The following is a 19,185-nucleotide window of genomic DNA, read 5'->3' on the forward strand; positions in this document are numbered from 1 at the left end:
GAGACAAATAACAATTAGAACAGGGAGCATTAATAAAACTGAGCTCTTACGTATTTCTTAATATCAAAATTACTATAATAATGACCATTTTTCAGAAATATTTTATGAGTTGCTTTCGATTTTATGATATAACTGTTCAAATTGTTCAACTATAATTGCCCCTCGGTTTTTCAAATATTGTAATAAATCAAATCTTTTTAGTTTAAGTATTTTATTTCAAAAATATTTTGTTAAGTTGTGGTGTTATCTGCCGGTGATATAACATTGTGTTGTCTAGCGTCTTTATTATGTTAAATTTTTTAGTTATTCTGACACGGATAAATTTGCGCTTACAAATATATTTTGCTATGTGCTATTGTAACAGTGTTTTGTGTTGATAGAACTAGGCTGTTGTGACTTTTTTTATTCTCCGTATTTTTTGTTATATTATTATGCTAATTCTACGAACAATAAAATGCAAATAATACTTTTGTAATATTAATTGTAATTTTTTATCATTTCTTTTTTAAGGTATTGGCAGGCTTTAGTTGACTTTCCTTTTCTGGTACTTGGTGTGTTGTGACAGACTTTAAAAAGAACTCAACTGATGTTAATGCAGTCTTTATGTCGTTAACTATAAGTAATGACAATGCTGATAGAGAGTCAAACTAAAAATACTAATTATAGATAAACTTGTATTTAATTTTTTAGGTAATTTATCAAGTTAATAATGTGTTTTTATTGTTATTAGGGATTTAATCACTAATAAACCGTATTACGGGTTGCTTACTGCTAGTAAGTATAAGTGTTGTATAATCCAGCAGTGGTATAGTGTTTGATAAAGTTGCAAACACGTCGACCGCATTAAGCTTTTACTTATTATATAAGCTACGATACGATACGATTAAAACTACGATATATAATTATTAAAACAAATATTATTAACTAAAGCAGTAACATGCGCAGAATTTTTATTGTTTTTTTATGTTTGTTCTTGGCGCAGACCAAGACGTATTGTAGCCATTTTTTTTTCATATCAGTAAAAAACAAGTTCTTGCATAAAATCATTTTGTCAATCATAATTTAGTTTACTTGTTTTTATTCTATTGAAATAATAAAGTATGTTTAACTTTTTATAAAACAAAGATAAACATTAACACCATAAAAGGTAAATATTTATATAAAACAAAAAATAACGAAAAGCAACACTTTGTAAAAACGCTGTGAAGATCAGGTTGCTAAATAGTTGCGGATATTATTTCTGTTTTTTTAAGTTGAAAACGAACGCTTCAAATAAATTCGACTGTTGAAAAAAGTTTTTACAAAGTTATTTTTCAATATTTTTTTACATTTTAAAAAAGAAAACCGACATATATATCACCTCGTGTGGTTCAGGTAACTTTTTTTTTTAATACTTTTTTTGAATATTCAGCATAACATTTATATATTTAGCATAAATTAACATTTATTTCTTTAGCATTTTTTTTAAATGTAGAACTATTATTTGTTTTTGTTTGATAATCAAAAACTTTTAAATCAATTTTATGTTTTCAAACGTGAAGCATGTTTGTTTTAATAAAAGCAAAACCTTCTAAAACTATAGTTTTGTTTGTCTGATATTGTATTAGTTTGTTTCTTGTTGTATTTTATTCATGTTGATAAAAAAACCATCTTTACTTGGTTTGTGGAAGTTTAGTTACTGAGCAAATGAATAATAATTAAGCAAACGTAATAATTAAGAACTAAATATAATTAACAACTAAGAGCAAAAATATATTTTAGAGTACTCCTTTTTAAAAAGTTACCTCTGATAAAAAACTATTAACTCTGATAAAAATCTAATAAAAATTCCTAATAAAAACTCTAATAAAAATCTGTTTACACAGTTAATCTGTTTTATAAAAACATAAATAAAAGTTCATATGAGTAGTTAAATCGGAATAATAAAAAAAAATCTTGCAAAATTGAAACGGTTATAAAGCCATTAGTTTTTGTTTACATGTAATTATAATTACGTGTTAAAAATATATTATTTAAAATAAAAATTTCAAAAAATGCAGTTTGCTTCAATTTGATAAAATTCGATTATAAACACTTTACCATAAAATTTGAGACTGGCCTTAAAGTTTAATAAAAACTTAAAAAAATAAGATAAAAAAGATTTTTGATAGGGTAGTTTAAGGTAATATGAGTTCCTTAAGCAAAAATTGAAATAATTTCATAAATAATTATGCGTGGTCCAAAATTTTTGCGAATAAAAAATATTTAGGGACCACTACTTATGATCCACTTAGATATTTGGGTATCCACAATTTTTTCTTAAAAACACAGAAACTTTAAAAATATAGCAAATGTTCTCATATTACCCAGACACGTCGTTATATAAGCACTTTAGCTCAAAAAAAATAACATAATTAAGTAAAAAAATACCAACCTGACGAATAGAACTAATTTTCGGAATTTAATTCGTTATTAACAAAACTTATCATTAAAAGATCAAATTTTAGGCCACTCTTTATTGAAACCATACTACTTTGTTTATACAAAAAAAAAAAAAAAAGTTTCTGGTAAGTTTGATGGATTGTACTTTTTTTAAAGAAATGACATCTTGTTGGTTTTCAGCCAATTTTATACCGAATCGACATAGTAAGATGTTGCCAAATTGACCAAAAGATGTTCTTGGTCTCACAAGAATATTTATTAATAAAAGGTTGCAAGGGCTTTTGTAAGCACTCTTTTAAATAGATCTCTTAGTTTATCGCTTAGCCAAAAGGAACAATGTAATTTGATAAGATCCCTCATGGGGAGATTTCCATTCATACATGTAATTTTCTTTAAAATTTTGCAAGATCATTTTACTTAACAATGTTTGGTGTCAAATTTTGATCATTTGAATAATATGTACTATTAGTATGTTATTAGTTATATTGTTTATAATATTCATAAATTAAACTTAGATAAACTATAAAAATTTTCTTCATTCATTTCTTTGTTTATTAATCAGCGATTTTAGCAGCTTTATTTGGTTTATTTAAATAATAGATTTATGCTTGACACAGTAGCCCTCACCAAATTTTAGATCAATAGAAATGTCCAGGGAAACAGTTTGCGGATTCTTTTATAATTTATGCCAAAGTTAGCCTTTTAAAGTTTTTTTTTTAAGTCGTTTATTCTAAAAAATTATTATAATATAATAAAAGCTAAAATATAAATTGCAAATTTTGATGAAGAAATAAAGTTATTATCAGTGGAAGGATACTTCAGTTTCCTGCAATATTTTTTAAAGTTGGTATAACCGATAATGAGCAATAAAACTACGCTTCTGCATAAATCACGCTTCTGCATAAATTAAGTCCACTGGGAGAAAAGAATAAAAAAAGTATTAAAATTAAAAAAATTTATTTCATCACAATTAAACTAAACTAAAAGCATTCATAAAACAATACTTTTATTATTGTCATAGTATATACCAAGGCTGTGGAGTTGGATTCGGAGTCGTAGGGTCGGAGTTGCGACATTTGTAGCGGAGTCGCAAAACAAGATCGCGACTCCGACTCTAATAGTAAAACTTCTCGGTATTGCACGTGCATGTGCAAAATAATGCGAAGAAAAATAATTGTAACAAAAATACCAGGTGGCTTTAAATACATACTTCTTTAATAAAATTGTTATTTTTAATTCACACTTGTAATATCTTCATTAGTAACAGCCATTTAAATATAATAACAAAAACTTTTGTTTGTTTTTCAGAAATTTTCTTTTAGAAAGGCCGTAGTAAAGCCTTATACAAAAAAGTTTATGCTTCCTTTGTTACCGATGTTACAAATATGACCGGTGTATGATGATATAATTGGTGTTTTACTTTGAACTTTCTTAAATCCGAAACAAGCGTCCGATGGCAAACTAGTTAAGTGTGATAAAAAAAGAAACATTCTCAAGTTGCGCACAGTAGAACCATAGCAACAATTAAAGACTTTCAATTTTAAGCCTTTGTCTTTTATGATAAATACATTGTACCAAATAAAAAAGCAAACCCAGATGTTAACCTTTTTCATAATATGTACAGACAGTCTGTATCATCATCCCAGCACAATAAAATTTTTAAAATATTATTTTCAAAAATGAAAATGATTAAAACAGTGATAAATCCATTATAAGTTGTATAACTTAAAATACTAAAAACATTTTGAATATTATATGTTTTTACGAAAATTGGTGGTCTTTAAACAAGCTAAAAATGTTTCATAACTTTTTCTATTTCAATTTTTTTTTGCCAAATAACCAGCAATATTTTGTCTTTTTCGTTTTATTTTTCCTAAAACACACTCTTTTCCCTATTATAAAACCTAAAAAAAGTATTTACATCTCTAAAGCAAAATAAAGCTGAAGTTGAAAATAATATATTTAGACAAAATCTTCTGCAAACAAACGTATATATTAAGAGTTAAAAAACATAGGTAAAGTCAAAATGTGATGTATTTAAATTATCTTCATTTTTAGATATATTGTAGGAAATATTGAATTTAGGAATTTGTTAAACTTTTTTTGGAAAACTCCTATTAATTTTATAAAATGAAAAAAAACATGTACATGTTTTTACTTTATTTTATAAAATCATTGTATGCCAGAGCCTGAAAAGAATAAGATGCCAAAAATTGATTTTTGCGGTTAATGAGCTTTGTTTATTATTTATCCATATCCATACATTAGAACGCAAAAAAACTGCGTTTTGCGTTTGCGTTCCAAAATAAAAACTCTCACACTAACTCAAACGCATTTGACGCAATTTATTGCGTTTACTTACGTAAACGTAAACGCAATTTACGTAAATAACTGCGTTTACGCACGCATTTAATACGCAACTTACGCATATAAAATGCGTTTATAAACATAACTTAAACGAAACTTACGCGAATAAATGGGTTTGCAAACTTGATTCAAACGCGACTTACCTAATCTATTTTAAAAAATGTCTTTTTAAGAAAAAGCGAATTATTAAGTAGATATCTTTTTACTTTTTAATTCAAAGATAACAAGTTCTTCCTCTTCGATTTGCTTAAAACAGTAAAGTTTTTCTTTTTCTATTTCAAGTAAATAAAGTTGTAAATTAGGCTGCCGAGCTTCTGGGCAATAGTTATCATCTAGCATAATCCGCTGAGCGAATCAGTTTGCTGATCATTTGAACTCAATCGTTCTTTCGCTTGTGTAAGCTCACATCCTGGTTGCAATTCTAAAGCACTTTGATAGATATTACGTGGTGTAAAGAATTTTAGAACTTCGTGTAGCTTTTCTACTGCTCCTAAACATTTTTGGGTTGTGATACAAAACTTAATATAATAATATAATATATAAAAGTAGTTATATTTATAAATTAGGTTTTGAAGAACTATTTTTTAAACTAAATTTTAACACTTTATATTTGTCTTAATTAAATAATATAATCTAATAACTAAATACCTTTAACAACAAATTGGCAATCAGGTCTAAAGAACCATAATTTAAGCTTTGAGATATTCAACAGTGATACTACTTGATAAATTCCTGAGTTAAGTTTGTACTGAAACTTATAAAAGAAGAAATTAACAAATTAGCAAATTCTTTTCCATTTCCTTGTAATTCCATTCTACTCCATTTTGAAATCATACAATGAAATCATGCAGGCAAAACATCAGCAATCGAGGAAAGATTCTTTTGTACAATTAAGTTGAACTGGTATTCGGGAAGAAGGATTTATAGGTATAGTTCAATCTTATCTAATTCGACTGGGCATTGATTTTCCGGATCGAATTCATTTCTTTTATAAGGACTTTGAAAACTCAGTAACATTAGGAAAGCAGCTGCCCAACGAATTCCATCACAACTTGTTTGTAATTTAGCCTCTTTTTTATGTGGTATTGAATGCTATTTATAGATTGATTTATGCTTCTTGCGTACTTTAAAAGCGTCGAAAGTAACCGACACATATATTTTTGTTTCTTAATAGCGATTCGTACAGCGATGTTTGTTTTATGAGCTGCGCAGGAAAACCGCGGTAGTTTCGATGTTCCCAATTCAATTTCAAGATCTTTAATTAGCTCAGCACTATGAAGATCGTATTCGTTATCTTCGTGAAAGTCATAAGTGATGTTTACTTCCTCAGCTGTTTTGGCTAACTGAATAACATTTGTAAAAGTAAGCTTCCTTGATTCAGTTAATAGCACTTCAAGAAGTTCATCAGAGGTTTAAATTTCAATATTTAAGACTTCATCTTCACATATTTTTAGCTGCTCATTTTCTGCTTCTTCAATATAAAGGGCAACCTCTTGGTTCAGCAGTGGATCATCTTCATATGCACTATCGCCACCTTTCGTCTCTTCAACTCTATCTTCTTAAGACTTTTCAAATAATTGCTTAAACAGTCTGACAACCGAGCTCCCTTCATCACATGTGATAGCTGTTAAACAAATAAAACTTAAGTAATCAATAAATTCATTGTGTTTACAGTAATTAAAGCTATAAAATTTTTAAAAAATTACCATTTATTTTTGATTTATTGAAGGTAAAGGTATTTATAATCTTTTCAATCCCTAGTTTAATATTTTCTGCATTGTGACGTCCCGTCATCTGTTCCATACCAATAATTTTTTAAATCAATGCTCGTTAATGTTGCACCAACTGCAATAAAGTCCAACATTTCAGGAGATGTCCATATATCACTAAATAAAGTGACAACCAGGGCATCGTTTAACTTTACGTTAATTATGTTTGATAATTTTGCCATCAAGTTTTCTCTAAAACGTTTTGCACAAGGAAGTAGAACTTTGACTAGTTTCCTGAAAAAAGGATTATTAAATGCATTAATGGAGCAGTTTGATGTAAAAAATATCTTGATAGCGTTCAAAGTATCGGCATCTAGCACGTTTCGCTTTTTATTTGATTTGATTAGTGTGTCGTATGAGTCAAACCACTTACCCAAAATATCATGATGTTTTCTTCGTAAATGCTTCTTAATGTTGGATGTTCGACCAATACGAGCAGTAAACTTTTGATTACACAATATGCAGAAAAACTCAACATCATTTTGTGATTTATTTATTTGAGTATCTGATGTAGTGAAATGAAAATATGAAGTATCCTCCTAAAATATATAAAAATCATACGCTAAATTGTTCCTAATAACATTTTAGATCTAAGAAAAAATAATTTAAATACCCGTTCTGTTAAATTTACAATAAACTTCTTTTTTGGAAAAATGTTTCTTTGACCAAAATCTTGCATTTTGTTTATCAAATTACACGAGTCTTCAGATAAATTTGCCAAAAGCTATAACCCTGAAACCTTAATCTTGGGTCTTGCTGAATAGGAGGAATAGAAATATTGGAAACTAAAGTATTATTCGAAAACTTTCCCGATAATGATGTCAACGCAGCACTTGTTGTCTGCATAGTAGATTTCGTTTTTTTTGTAGGATTTACAGATCTTGTTCTTTTTGAAATTGCTTCTCCAGATTTAGATGCAGACGAACTTTTTGATAAATAAGGTTGCAATTGCAACTGTTGTGATTGCAATATTTCTTCTTCATGTCGTTTTTTTGAACAAGTCTTTATGATATCCTCATGATAGATCTTACTCTTGCGAGATTGATTGTCATATTAAATTAGATATTTATGAAACGATTAAGTAAAACTTGGTTTTGTTTCCTAAACTAATTTTTTTTATACTTTTATGTATAAGCTGCATATCATAAGGAAATGCCTATAGGAACTACCTTATGCTATAAAAAAATGCCATTAGACATATCCCTTAAAACCAATTATTACGTGTTTAACATGTTTTTAGGTCATTTTATAACGAATTTAAAAAATAATTATTAATTAAATTTGTTAAAAATGATATTTAGTTTCTCATTATAATGACTCCTTTTAAAATGAGTGTATTATGTTTTTATATTGAGTGAATATAGCAAGATTTTTATAATAATTGAAATGAGCTTACTAGTTAAAGGTATTAAGCTATACTTTTTTCTAAAAATAGTTTTGGTTAAAATAGTAGCACCGTATACAACTGAGTATTATTGTGTTCAATTTGTGAGCGGAAAATGAGTTTGCCTTTGTTTTAAGCAATTTTTAAAGTGTGCGCGTGTGCTGACCAATCACATAATGTTTTTGTGGTTGATTGCCCGTTGCAAGCGATCTTTTTTATATATAAGATGAAAAAACATACAACGGGACAATTACTCAAAGGAATTAATTGCCCATAGCTGGAAAAAGATCTACAAAACAAAAAGAAATTAGAATCTAGAAAAAAATTATACAAATAGAATAACACAGTATTTAGTAAAAAGAGGAAAATGGCCTTTTATGTGTCAGGTAAAACGCCCTGTATATATTTAGTGATAATATTTATGCTTTGTTTTAAAAGAAATAAACTTACCTAAAAGTTTTAAACACTAAATAATCACAGAAAGTTTTGCCCCCCACATATAAAGGCATTTTTCTTCATCCAAAACTAGCTAATTGCAAATAAACTAGTTTTATTGATTGAATTTTAAAATTTTTATACTTGGAATAATGTGGAATAAATTACCCACAAAACAAATATTTCTTTATTATAATCACACAAATAATGCAACTAATTTTCTGTAACTTTTAGTGGAGCAAGATCTTTCTAAAGTTAAGTCCCTTAGGTATTTGTGAGACCTAGGTAAATTGAAACCACCTTATCCTAAACTTGAAAAAATAAGAAAGCAAAAGAAGAGAATAAAAACAGTTGTTAAAAAAAAATGAAATGAAAAAATTATATTGTAAGTTGCAACGAACGAAGGGGGAGAAGACTGAGTCAAAGTAAGTAACTGTATATCCTGTATACACACGATATACATATACAACATATATATGCATATATACACAATCTTTCTTATTGTATATATATATATATATATATATATATATATATATATATATATATATATATATATATATATATATATATATATATATATATATATATATATATGTATATATATATATATGTATATATATGTATATATATATATATATATATATATATATATATATATATATATATATATATATATATATATATATATATGTATATATATATATATATATATATATATATATATATATATATATATATATATATATATATATATATATATATATATATATATATATATGTATATGTATATATATGTATATATATCTTTTAATATTTCGCTGACCTTTTGCGGTCAGCATCATCAGGTGTAATAAAAAACGTTACAAAATTGTTACAAAACTACATAAATCAAACCGTCAAAAAAGAAGACATTACAGGCGTAAAATAAAAATAGTTTTTATTAAATGGTATAATGGCGTCAGTTTAAAATTTTTTTTGAACAAAATAAATGGGTCTCCAAGTTCTCTTGTTTTTATTCATTTTATTTTCACCTTTCAATTTTCTATTCTTTTTTGAAGAAGATTTTTCGTTTGCTTTTCGTATCTTCATGTTTTTTGTTTTTTTCTTCGTTTTTTTGTGATTCTCTTTGCCGTAAAGAGCAGTAATAAAATCTTTTAAAAATCATATTCTTGTTATACGATATTTATAATTGTTAAATTTGATTAAAACGGCTGCGTATAAACATTTTGTTTTAAATATATTTCGATGTAATTATATATTTATTTACACCTTTTTGTGTAAATAAATATATAATTACATCGAAATATATTTAAAACAAAATGTTTATACGCAGCCGTTTTAATCAAATTTAACAATTATAAATATCGTATAACAAGAATATGATTTTTAAAAGATGTATATATATGTATATATATGTATATATATATATGTATATAAATATATATATATATATATATATATATATATATATATATATATATATATATATATATATATATATATATATATATATATATATATATATATATAATATGCGTATGTTCCGTTTCAGTTACGTTTGTAACATTTGCAACTTACGCGTATAAATGCGTTACATTAACATGTAACGCATTTATACGCGTAAGTTGCGTTTGAGTTACGTTTATAAACGCATTTTATATGGGTAAGTTGCGTATTAAATGCGTGCGTACACGCAGTTATTTACGTAAATTGCGTTTACATTTACGTAAGTCAACGCAATAAATAGCGTCAAATGCGTTTGAATTTGCGTGTGAGTTTTTGTTTTAGAACGCAAACGCAAAACGCAGTTTTATTTGCGTTCCAATGTATGTCCATAACAGCAGTGGCGACAGGTCTTCCATGAAATGTATAAGTTATTTGGCTTCCTTATACATAATTCTTCTTATATCTGAAAAAAAAATTCATGTGCTCAAGAGATAAAATGTCTACAAATATCCAAGATGTAATCTTTTTTTGTCACATTTAGAACTTACAAAATACCTTAGTAACGGTATAGATTTGCTTAGCAACGGCTACTTTACAACAATAATTAGTACTCTAATTAACTAAAACTAAAATAAAAGACATTTTTATAACAAAACTCAACAAGAGTGCTCGATAAAAACTTTTTTTTAGATTTTTCTCATCTAATAAAATACTTAACCATAGATTTAAGTAATGCGATGATAAAAGTGCATTAAAAGTAAACATATAAGACTACCAAATAATAAATTTGCGAAATGTGTCATCAGGAGTTTTGTTAATGCTGGAAACAATTTAACGACTGCAGAAGATCTTTATGGGACTCTTCATAATGGTCAAGGAACTTATTTATCTTTTGATCTCTATTTTATCAGGACCCAATGTGACCCAAAAACTAAAAGGTATAATACCTGCTTAAAACTTGAACAAAAATTTAATATTTTAGCAGTATAAAATTTTATACTTTTTAGTTTTTTTTGATCACGTGATAATGTAGAATATAAAATGCTCTAAAAATAACCATACAACCGTGACATTCCATACTTCAGTTAAAATTTGTAAGGCCTTCAGTTCAACTTGCAAAAAATATACTGCACCAACAAAATTCAAAGAACTGGGTGTTGATAGATGTGTTAATACTCTTAGATTTTGAACATAAGTTGATTGCACCGAATCATTTTTGATAATGAATCATAAGATGAACGCATGCTATTAGAAAACCGCAATTTTCAATCTGTGAAAATCTATGATTTCTAAAATCTGTGAAAAATTCTATGGTAGAAAGGGCAGATCTCATATCAATAAAATGAAAATCTTGAACCTAAATTCTTCTGATTATCTGCTATTATTACATTCTTTTATTAAAATAAGGATTGAAATCTTCATGAGATTTCAATCCTTTAAACACTTAAGTTAAATATTTTGGTATTTCCTTCATGTATCGATCATAATTTTTTCAGATAGAATAAACAAAAAAGAACAGGAAAGCTGATAACCATTTTTTATGAAAAGTTTAAAATATAATAAAATTATAATTAGAATATTTACTATGTAAAATAAAGTAAAATATTTATTATTTACTGTAATGTATGTAAATTATTTTTAATTAAATGTATGTTTGTTTGTATTGTCTTAAACAGTTTAGTGGGTTGGTTTTAATTAGTTTATGTTGATTATAAAACTATTTTGAACAATCAACTGAAAACAAAGTTTTAAAAAAATAAATAAAAATCCCTATACATTGGACAACGTTGGGTTTAGATTGGAAAAACAATCATTTTGCGATGCTTCTACATATGTTGGATCAATGTATATTTCCTAACTACTTTTAATCACGCCGTTATTAAGCTTTTCATGAATATAATTATAATAAAACAAACATTGGATCAACGTTGTTTTTGCATCGGAGAAAACAGCTGACGTTCGCGATGTATTTCCATACGTTGGCCCAACGTAAGTGTGCTAGCTGGGCAAAAATGAAATGTAAATAAAAGTTTATTAGTTTATTATTTATTATTTATCAATAATTTCTTTTTCTAAAACCACACTTTAAAAATTTTTCTATATTTTTTTTTTTTTTTTGTTTTGGTAATAGATTTTGGTAATAGTGCTCCAAGAAGCCCAACTGGTATTATAAAAACCTCCGCGGAGGAGGATTTTTCGAGGAAGTTCACGCCACTTTCTTAAATTATTTTGATTTTAGGGCTAGAGTTGGCGTTGAAACACGAACTTCTCGGTTCTGAGTTAGAATTATAGTAACTGCGCAAAAGCACTTATTATTATTTATTTATTATTTAACAATAATTATTGATTATAATTATTTATTTTAGATTCTTAGCATCATTAGCAACATTAACGGCATTAACTTAATGGCATTAAATCAGGAAAATTGCCATAAGTCTGATTTTATTGAAGGTACTTTTTAATTCAAAAGCCTGATAATTTTTAATTTTATGTTTCAATAGTTTTTACATTTTTAAGTAATATGATATAATTAAAAAAATCTATTTTATTTCGTTTATATGTATTTACTTTTAAAACCCATTAAAATAGGTTTTGGTGTCGTTTCAAACATCTGAATGAGCAGGTTTTTTTAACATTCGATTCAGCAGGTTTTTTTGCTTTTGTCACTTGATGGGTGTTGATGACTATATTTTGTGAGTGAAATATAGTGTGTAATATTGGTTGTAGTACAGGTTGTAGTAAGGGTTGTAGTAAGGGTTGTATTGTTTGATTAATAATTTGTTAGTGTTTTTTAACACAAAACATGGAATAGATCAAAATAATATTGTTGCTGGAAAATAGTAACAAGAGTACCTAATCTGCTTCATGACATATTCACGTTACCACTTTGCCTGCAATTAAGCTGTCTTAATAGGTTTGCAAGATTTGCAAAAAGTGGCAGCATGACCTATAGACATCCAAATAGGAACATTAAAAGCAAAAAAAAATTAAAATCATGACCTTTATTTACGAGTTTTGCTTATAGCTAGTCCACTGAGAAACGGGATTTGGATATAAGCCTGTAGAAGTTGAATTTGTTTGATTGTTCACTAAGAACAACAAAAGCTGTAGCGTTTAAAGTTAACACAAATTTGAAAAATGATGCAAAACTTTTTGATTATTTTAAAATGGTCACTAAGAATTCTTTAATATTCAATGACATTGAATGTAATCATTATTTACTTGCATTACATCTAATCAGCTAAACAATTTTAATTTTTCCAGCATTGCTTCTAAAATCTATTTTAGGAATTTTGTTTTAAAAAGCAATGTTGAGTAACTTTTCAACGTAATTAAAAACTCTATTCGTCACTATTTAAAAAGCAAACTCCAAAGAGTTTGTATAAGTTTTTGTATTTATTCATAACGACCTAACCCAGTAAGCACGCAATGTCAATCCAGTGTTGGATTGATGTTGGTTCATGTTGAGCGACGTCGACCAACTAAACCTAAAGTTGTATTAACGTTGGCTACACTGGTATTATTTTTCATCAAAATTACAAAATGTTAATAATGTTGAGCCGTATCTAGGCTCACCCACACCCCCTAATTAGTGGAGCCAAGCCATTTAAAATGACAATTTTGCAAACTTTTTGCGCTTTTTACAAATGTAAGTAGCAGTTTTTTTTAGTAATATTTAGCGGTGACTGAGACCCAGTACCCTGAGCAATTTATATATATGCAAATAAATAAATTAGGGGTGCACCAATGCCTACTTTTAACCAATTCCCATTGTTACTAGCCGATCCCGGTATATATTCTAATCTAAAATTTGTACTTATTTATTTTTTACTACCAGGTAAAGTAGGATTTTGTTTAAGTATGCTGTTAACAGTCATTTGAAATGCTAACTAATTTTGCAAAGTTGTTAAACTTTAATGCTTGCTGATTGCTAAAATTAATGCTTAGTTGCTAAGCTCATTGTTTTTTATCCTTTTTTTGATTTAGTTCTAAGTTTAATTCCTAGAAGTTTCATTTACCTATATTTTTATATATAAATTTTTTATATATATATTTTTATATATATATATATATTTCTATATATATATATATATATATATATATATAAAGATATATATATATATATATATATATATATATATATATATATATATATAAATAGATGTATATATATATATATATACATATATATATATATATATATATATATATATGTATATATATATATATTTATATTTATATATATATATATATATATATATATATATATATATATATATATATATATATATATATATATATAAATTAGTAAAAAACACTTATCTAACTTTTATCTTCGACTTGAAGTTTCACCATTGCTGGATCATCAGGAAGAGTATATATATATATATATATATATATATATATATATATATATATATATATATATATATATATATATATATATATATATATATATATATATATATATATATATATATATATATGTATATATATATTTATACACATATATATATGTAAATTATGTTAGTGTATTTTACAAATAGAGTGCTCAGTGTTCTTAAAGAACAGAGCAATAATAAATTAAAAAAAAACCACTTATCTAACTTTTTTCTACTACTTGAAATTTCACCATTGCTGGATCATTATGAAAAGTTCCTGACTCTTCCTGATGATCGAGCAATAATGAAACTTCAAGTAAAAGAAAAAATTTTGATAAGTGTTTTTTACTAATTTATATATATATATATATATATATATATATATATATATATATATATATATATATATATATATATATATATATATATATATATATATGTATATATATATATATATGTACTACTCCTGTTACAAAGGGAACTCATCCGAACTCGATTAGCCGGAACTCGTCCGAACTCGAATAAATGTATATATATATATATATATATATATATATATATATATATATATATATATATATATATATATATATATATATATATATATATATATATATATATATATATATATATATATATATATATATATATATATATATATATATATATATATATATATGTATATATATATATATATTAAATTTGGAATATTAAAAGTCGCATTACTTGTAATAGCAAAAATGTTATTTATTATTTAAAGTGTTTATCATGTAATGGTTTATCTACTTACACTGGAAAAACAAATAATTTAAGAAGCCGTACTAATGGTCATATTTCCAGTTGCAGAACAGGAAATTATACAGACCAATTTGACAATCATGTATTTGAATGCCAGAGATTGCACAACAAAACTATAGAACCTTTTTTCCAACTCTTTGTTTTCCTCGAATTAAAAAGTGAAAAAAATTTGTTGTCATATGAAAGTCATTTACATAAACAAAAACATGACACATTTAAATAAGACTTCCTTTTTAAAGAAATGTTACAATGGTAACTCATAGTTACAATATAGCAATTTAATTTTTCTATTATCTAACTTTCTACAGTAATATAAAAAAATTTGATAAAGCATTAAACATAGCACTATTGATAAAAATAGTAAAAGGCCTCTAGTGCTTTTTTATTATTTATATATTTATTTATAAGAAAAAAATCTTTTTTCAAATTTCTAAAATTCAATTATTGTTTTTTTTTGCTTGGCATACCTTTTTCCATTATATTGTTTATTATCAATTTTGTAGTTATATATATATATATATATATATATATATATATATATATATATATATATATATATATATATAAATATATATATATATATATATATATATATATATATATATATATATATATACATATATGTACTAGGCGCATGAGCGTACAAAGGGATTTCATCCGAACTCGATTATATATATATATATATATATATATATATATATATATATATATATATATATATATATATATATATATATATATATATATTTATATATATATAAATATATATATATATATATATATATATATATATATATATTCATATATATATATATATATATATATATATATATATATATATATATATATGTATATATATATATATATATATATCTATCTATATATATATATGTATATATATATATATATATATATATATATATATATATTTATATATATATGTATGTATATATATATATATATATATATATATATATATATATATATATATATACATATATATATATATATATATATATATATATATATATACATATATATATATATATATATATATATATATATATATATATATATATATATATATATATATATATATGTACTAGGCGCATGAGGGTTGTACCAGGGTACTCCTGGTACGAAGGGAACTCATCCGAACTCGATTAGGCGGAGTTCGTCCGAACTCGATTATGTATATATATATATATATATATATATATATATATATATATATATATATATATATATATATATAAATCGAGTTCGGACGAGTTCCCTTTGTACCAGGAGTATCCTGGTACAACGCTTCTGCGCCTAGTACATATATATATATATATATATATATATATATATATATATATATATATATATATATATATATATATATATATATATATATATATATATATATATATATATATATATATATATATATATATATATATGTATATATATATATATATATACTTTTTTTTTCTAAAAAACCAATGCTTTTAATGGGTTAGTGTCACATGCCCATAAATTTTTGACATAATGACAAAAAACTTTAGCTTGTCAACTTAAATTAAACCGAGAGTTAAATATAATGGGAAATAGACTGTAGCAACTGTAGTAAAAGTCCTTTTGTCATGTTTTGAAGCAACTCTATACATACCCCGTATAGTTTATTATATGTTTAGGCTATTTAGCTGCAATCCTTATATTAACAAGAAGGTATTACATTGTGACTAAAAGTTATTGACTAAGCGAGAACCTGTAGCAAAAAAAAAGTTGTGTAGCAAAGACAGAAATTCTGTTGTAATTCCCCTCACCGCTTTTAAAACTTTTTTTAATGAAGTGGATAGCAATCATTATAGGAAGAGGTTTTATAATAATAAAGACATAAATAGCACCATCTATTGCTTTCTTTATTTGGTCTATTATGAAAATGATGAAATTTGTTTATGTTTATAAAAAATAGTGAAATGTGTTTATTGCTGTTCTACAAGTTATTTATCATTGAAGAAGTCAAACCGTTATAAAACCGTTTTAAAAAATTTATAGATTTTTTTTTTGTGTGTAATTTATTTCGCCGTTAAAGAAAGTTAACATTGCTTATATATATATATTGAAATTAATGGTTGGAGCAAGAAGAAGACACAGTTTGCCTTATGGTCAAGCCCCATATAATAAAAAATTTCTACATAACCGTAACATACAAATATATATATAAACATTAATCAGAATTAGAACAGAAAATAACTAAGAAAATAAAGAATTTCAAAACAGCAAATAATTAAGAATTGTAAAGATGCTTACAACTTTTGAATGTTTAAGAATTACTTAAACAAAAAATTTTGAATAAAAAATTAATAATATAAAATTTCATAACTAACATAATCACAAAATGACTTTTTAATATCATCACATAAATTTCATTAATAAATTAATTTGTTTTTATTTGATAAAGCTTTCTTTTAAAGAAAAATTTAAAGTCGGATAAATTAAGATTCCTGAACAGTAATAATCGTTTTGATTCACTTTTTAAATTGCACTAATGTAGTCTTGTTTTTGTTGACAATCTTTGGGAATTTTTTCCATAGATAAGACCCGCGGTATTTAAATGTATAGGAGTTTAATTTTAAATTATATTTGAGAAGAACAAAGTTGTTATTAGAAAACTTTGTTGCATATTTATGATTAATTTAAAACAAGTTTGAAAAATTACGATTAAATTAAAATAAGTTTGAAAAGTTTTGAGTGACAATCTCATTTTTGTTTTAAAAATAATCAATAAAACTTGGTTAAATTGAGTTTACACATTTAAAGCACCAAGCGCACGTTGAAGTGGTTCGTAAAGAGTATTTCTGTAGGCTCCAAAATCTATTCTGCACGCAAGTTTTTTATTTGATGTACATTTTCTTAAGTTTTGTATAGCCAGTACTAGCCCACACAATATTACAGTAAGACAAATATCTGTGAATAAAGACAAAATACAATATTTTCAGGGATGTTACATTTAAAAAAGGTTTAACCTTAAACATCATCGCGATTTTTTTTTAGAGTGTTGATTCAAAACTATTTATATGTGAATACCACAGTAAATATTCTTCCAGATTTACTCCTAAAAAGTTTACGTATTTTTCCTCTAAATAAAAGTAATATTAGTTATAAAATTTGGTAATTTTAGAAAAATGTTTTCTGATTTATTTACTTTATGGAAAAGTATATATTTTGTTCTATCCACATTTAGTGAAAGTTTGTTACTCACGAACCATTCATTAACATTGCATAACTGTTCGTTAACTATTTTCAAAAGTGTTTTAATATCTCTGTGAAAAAAAAAAAGATTGGAATCATCAGCAAACAAAATTTGGTCTGAAAGATTTTCTGCTATCTTTAAGTCATTTATGTACTATAGAAATAAGAGTGGTCCAAAAATAGAGCCCGGAAGTTATAGAATATGGAAATGTGTTTCTTCGATCATAATATAAATATTGCTTCTGGTTTGTTAAATTCACCCTTTGAACCAAAGTTAATTTTTCTTTTTCACTCTGTAGTTTTCAAGTTTTTTTATTAGTATATTGTGATTTACGGAAATAAATACTTTTGACAGATCAATAAAAAACCCTAATGTAAAACAGTCATTATCAAAGGCGTTAGATATTTGATTTGAAAGTTGTTTAATTTTTTTAATTTTTGATAATAAAAATTAAAAAAAAAATCAACTATCTCATGTTCAGTGGAATATTATTTTTAAAAACCAAATTTACTTGCAACACAATATGTCGTTCTCAATTAGATATTTATGAAGCTTATTATTCAGTATTCTCTCTAGCATTTTCGAAAAACAAGGTAGTATAGATATAGGGCTGTAATTTAAAATATTTGACTTATCTCCAGATTTAAAAATTGGTGTTTTACGGGCAATTTTTAGTTTGTCATGAACGATACCTGTCGTAAATGAAAGATCAAAAACATGAGTTAAAGAAGGTTCAACAATATCAAATGATTTGACAATATCAATACTAACTTTCTCAAAACCTTCACTTTTTATACTTTTGAGACTCCTAAATGTAGCTAAGTTTTAAACTGGTTTCGTCCATTAGTTTATTGTAAGTCTTTAAATATAAATCAAAAGGAGTGGAGTTAGGTGGAATTTTAGAAGCCAATTTTGAACTAATATTAACAAAGTAGTTGT

The 19,185-nt window shown here is 25.2% G+C and overlaps 1 protein-coding gene and 1 long non-coding RNA gene across 4 annotated transcripts in view; one reads left to right on the forward strand and one right to left on the reverse strand.

Annotated features, from left to right (window-relative positions):
• Nucleotides 1-209: 209 nt before the first annotated feature.
• On the reverse strand, nt 210-5,553 carry LOC136082475 (uncharacterized). Its single transcript, XR_010639716.1, has 2 exons — nt 5,437-5,553; nt 210-5,278 (listed from the first exon to the last, which is right to left on the reverse strand). It is a non-coding gene; the product is annotated as an uncharacterized LOC136082475 (long non-coding RNA).
• LOC136082474 (uncharacterized) overlaps nt 1,157-19,185 on the forward strand; it is a 31,042-nt gene continuing 13,013 nt past the window's right edge. Inside the window, exons 1-3 of one of the 3 annotated variants that reach the window (XM_065801857.1) lie at nt 1,184-1,374; nt 11,623-11,844; nt 12,192-12,276. In XM_065801857.1, the coding sequence (XP_065657929.1) occupies nt 12,231-12,276 (46 nt within the window). In that variant the 5' untranslated portion in view covers nt 1,184-1,374; nt 11,623-11,844; nt 12,192-12,230. Of the gene's footprint in view, nt 1,375-11,622; nt 11,845-12,191; nt 12,277-19,185 lie in introns of all 3 variants that reach the window. The other 2 variants (XM_065801858.1, XM_065801856.1) reach the window with 2 other exon arrangements.

This window comes from Hydra vulgaris, chromosome 07, assembly GCF_038396675.1.
Source record: "Hydra vulgaris chromosome 07, alternate assembly HydraT2T_AEP".
In the NCBI taxonomy this organism is placed as follows: Eukaryota; Metazoa; Cnidaria; class Hydrozoa; order Anthoathecata; family Hydridae; genus Hydra; species Hydra vulgaris.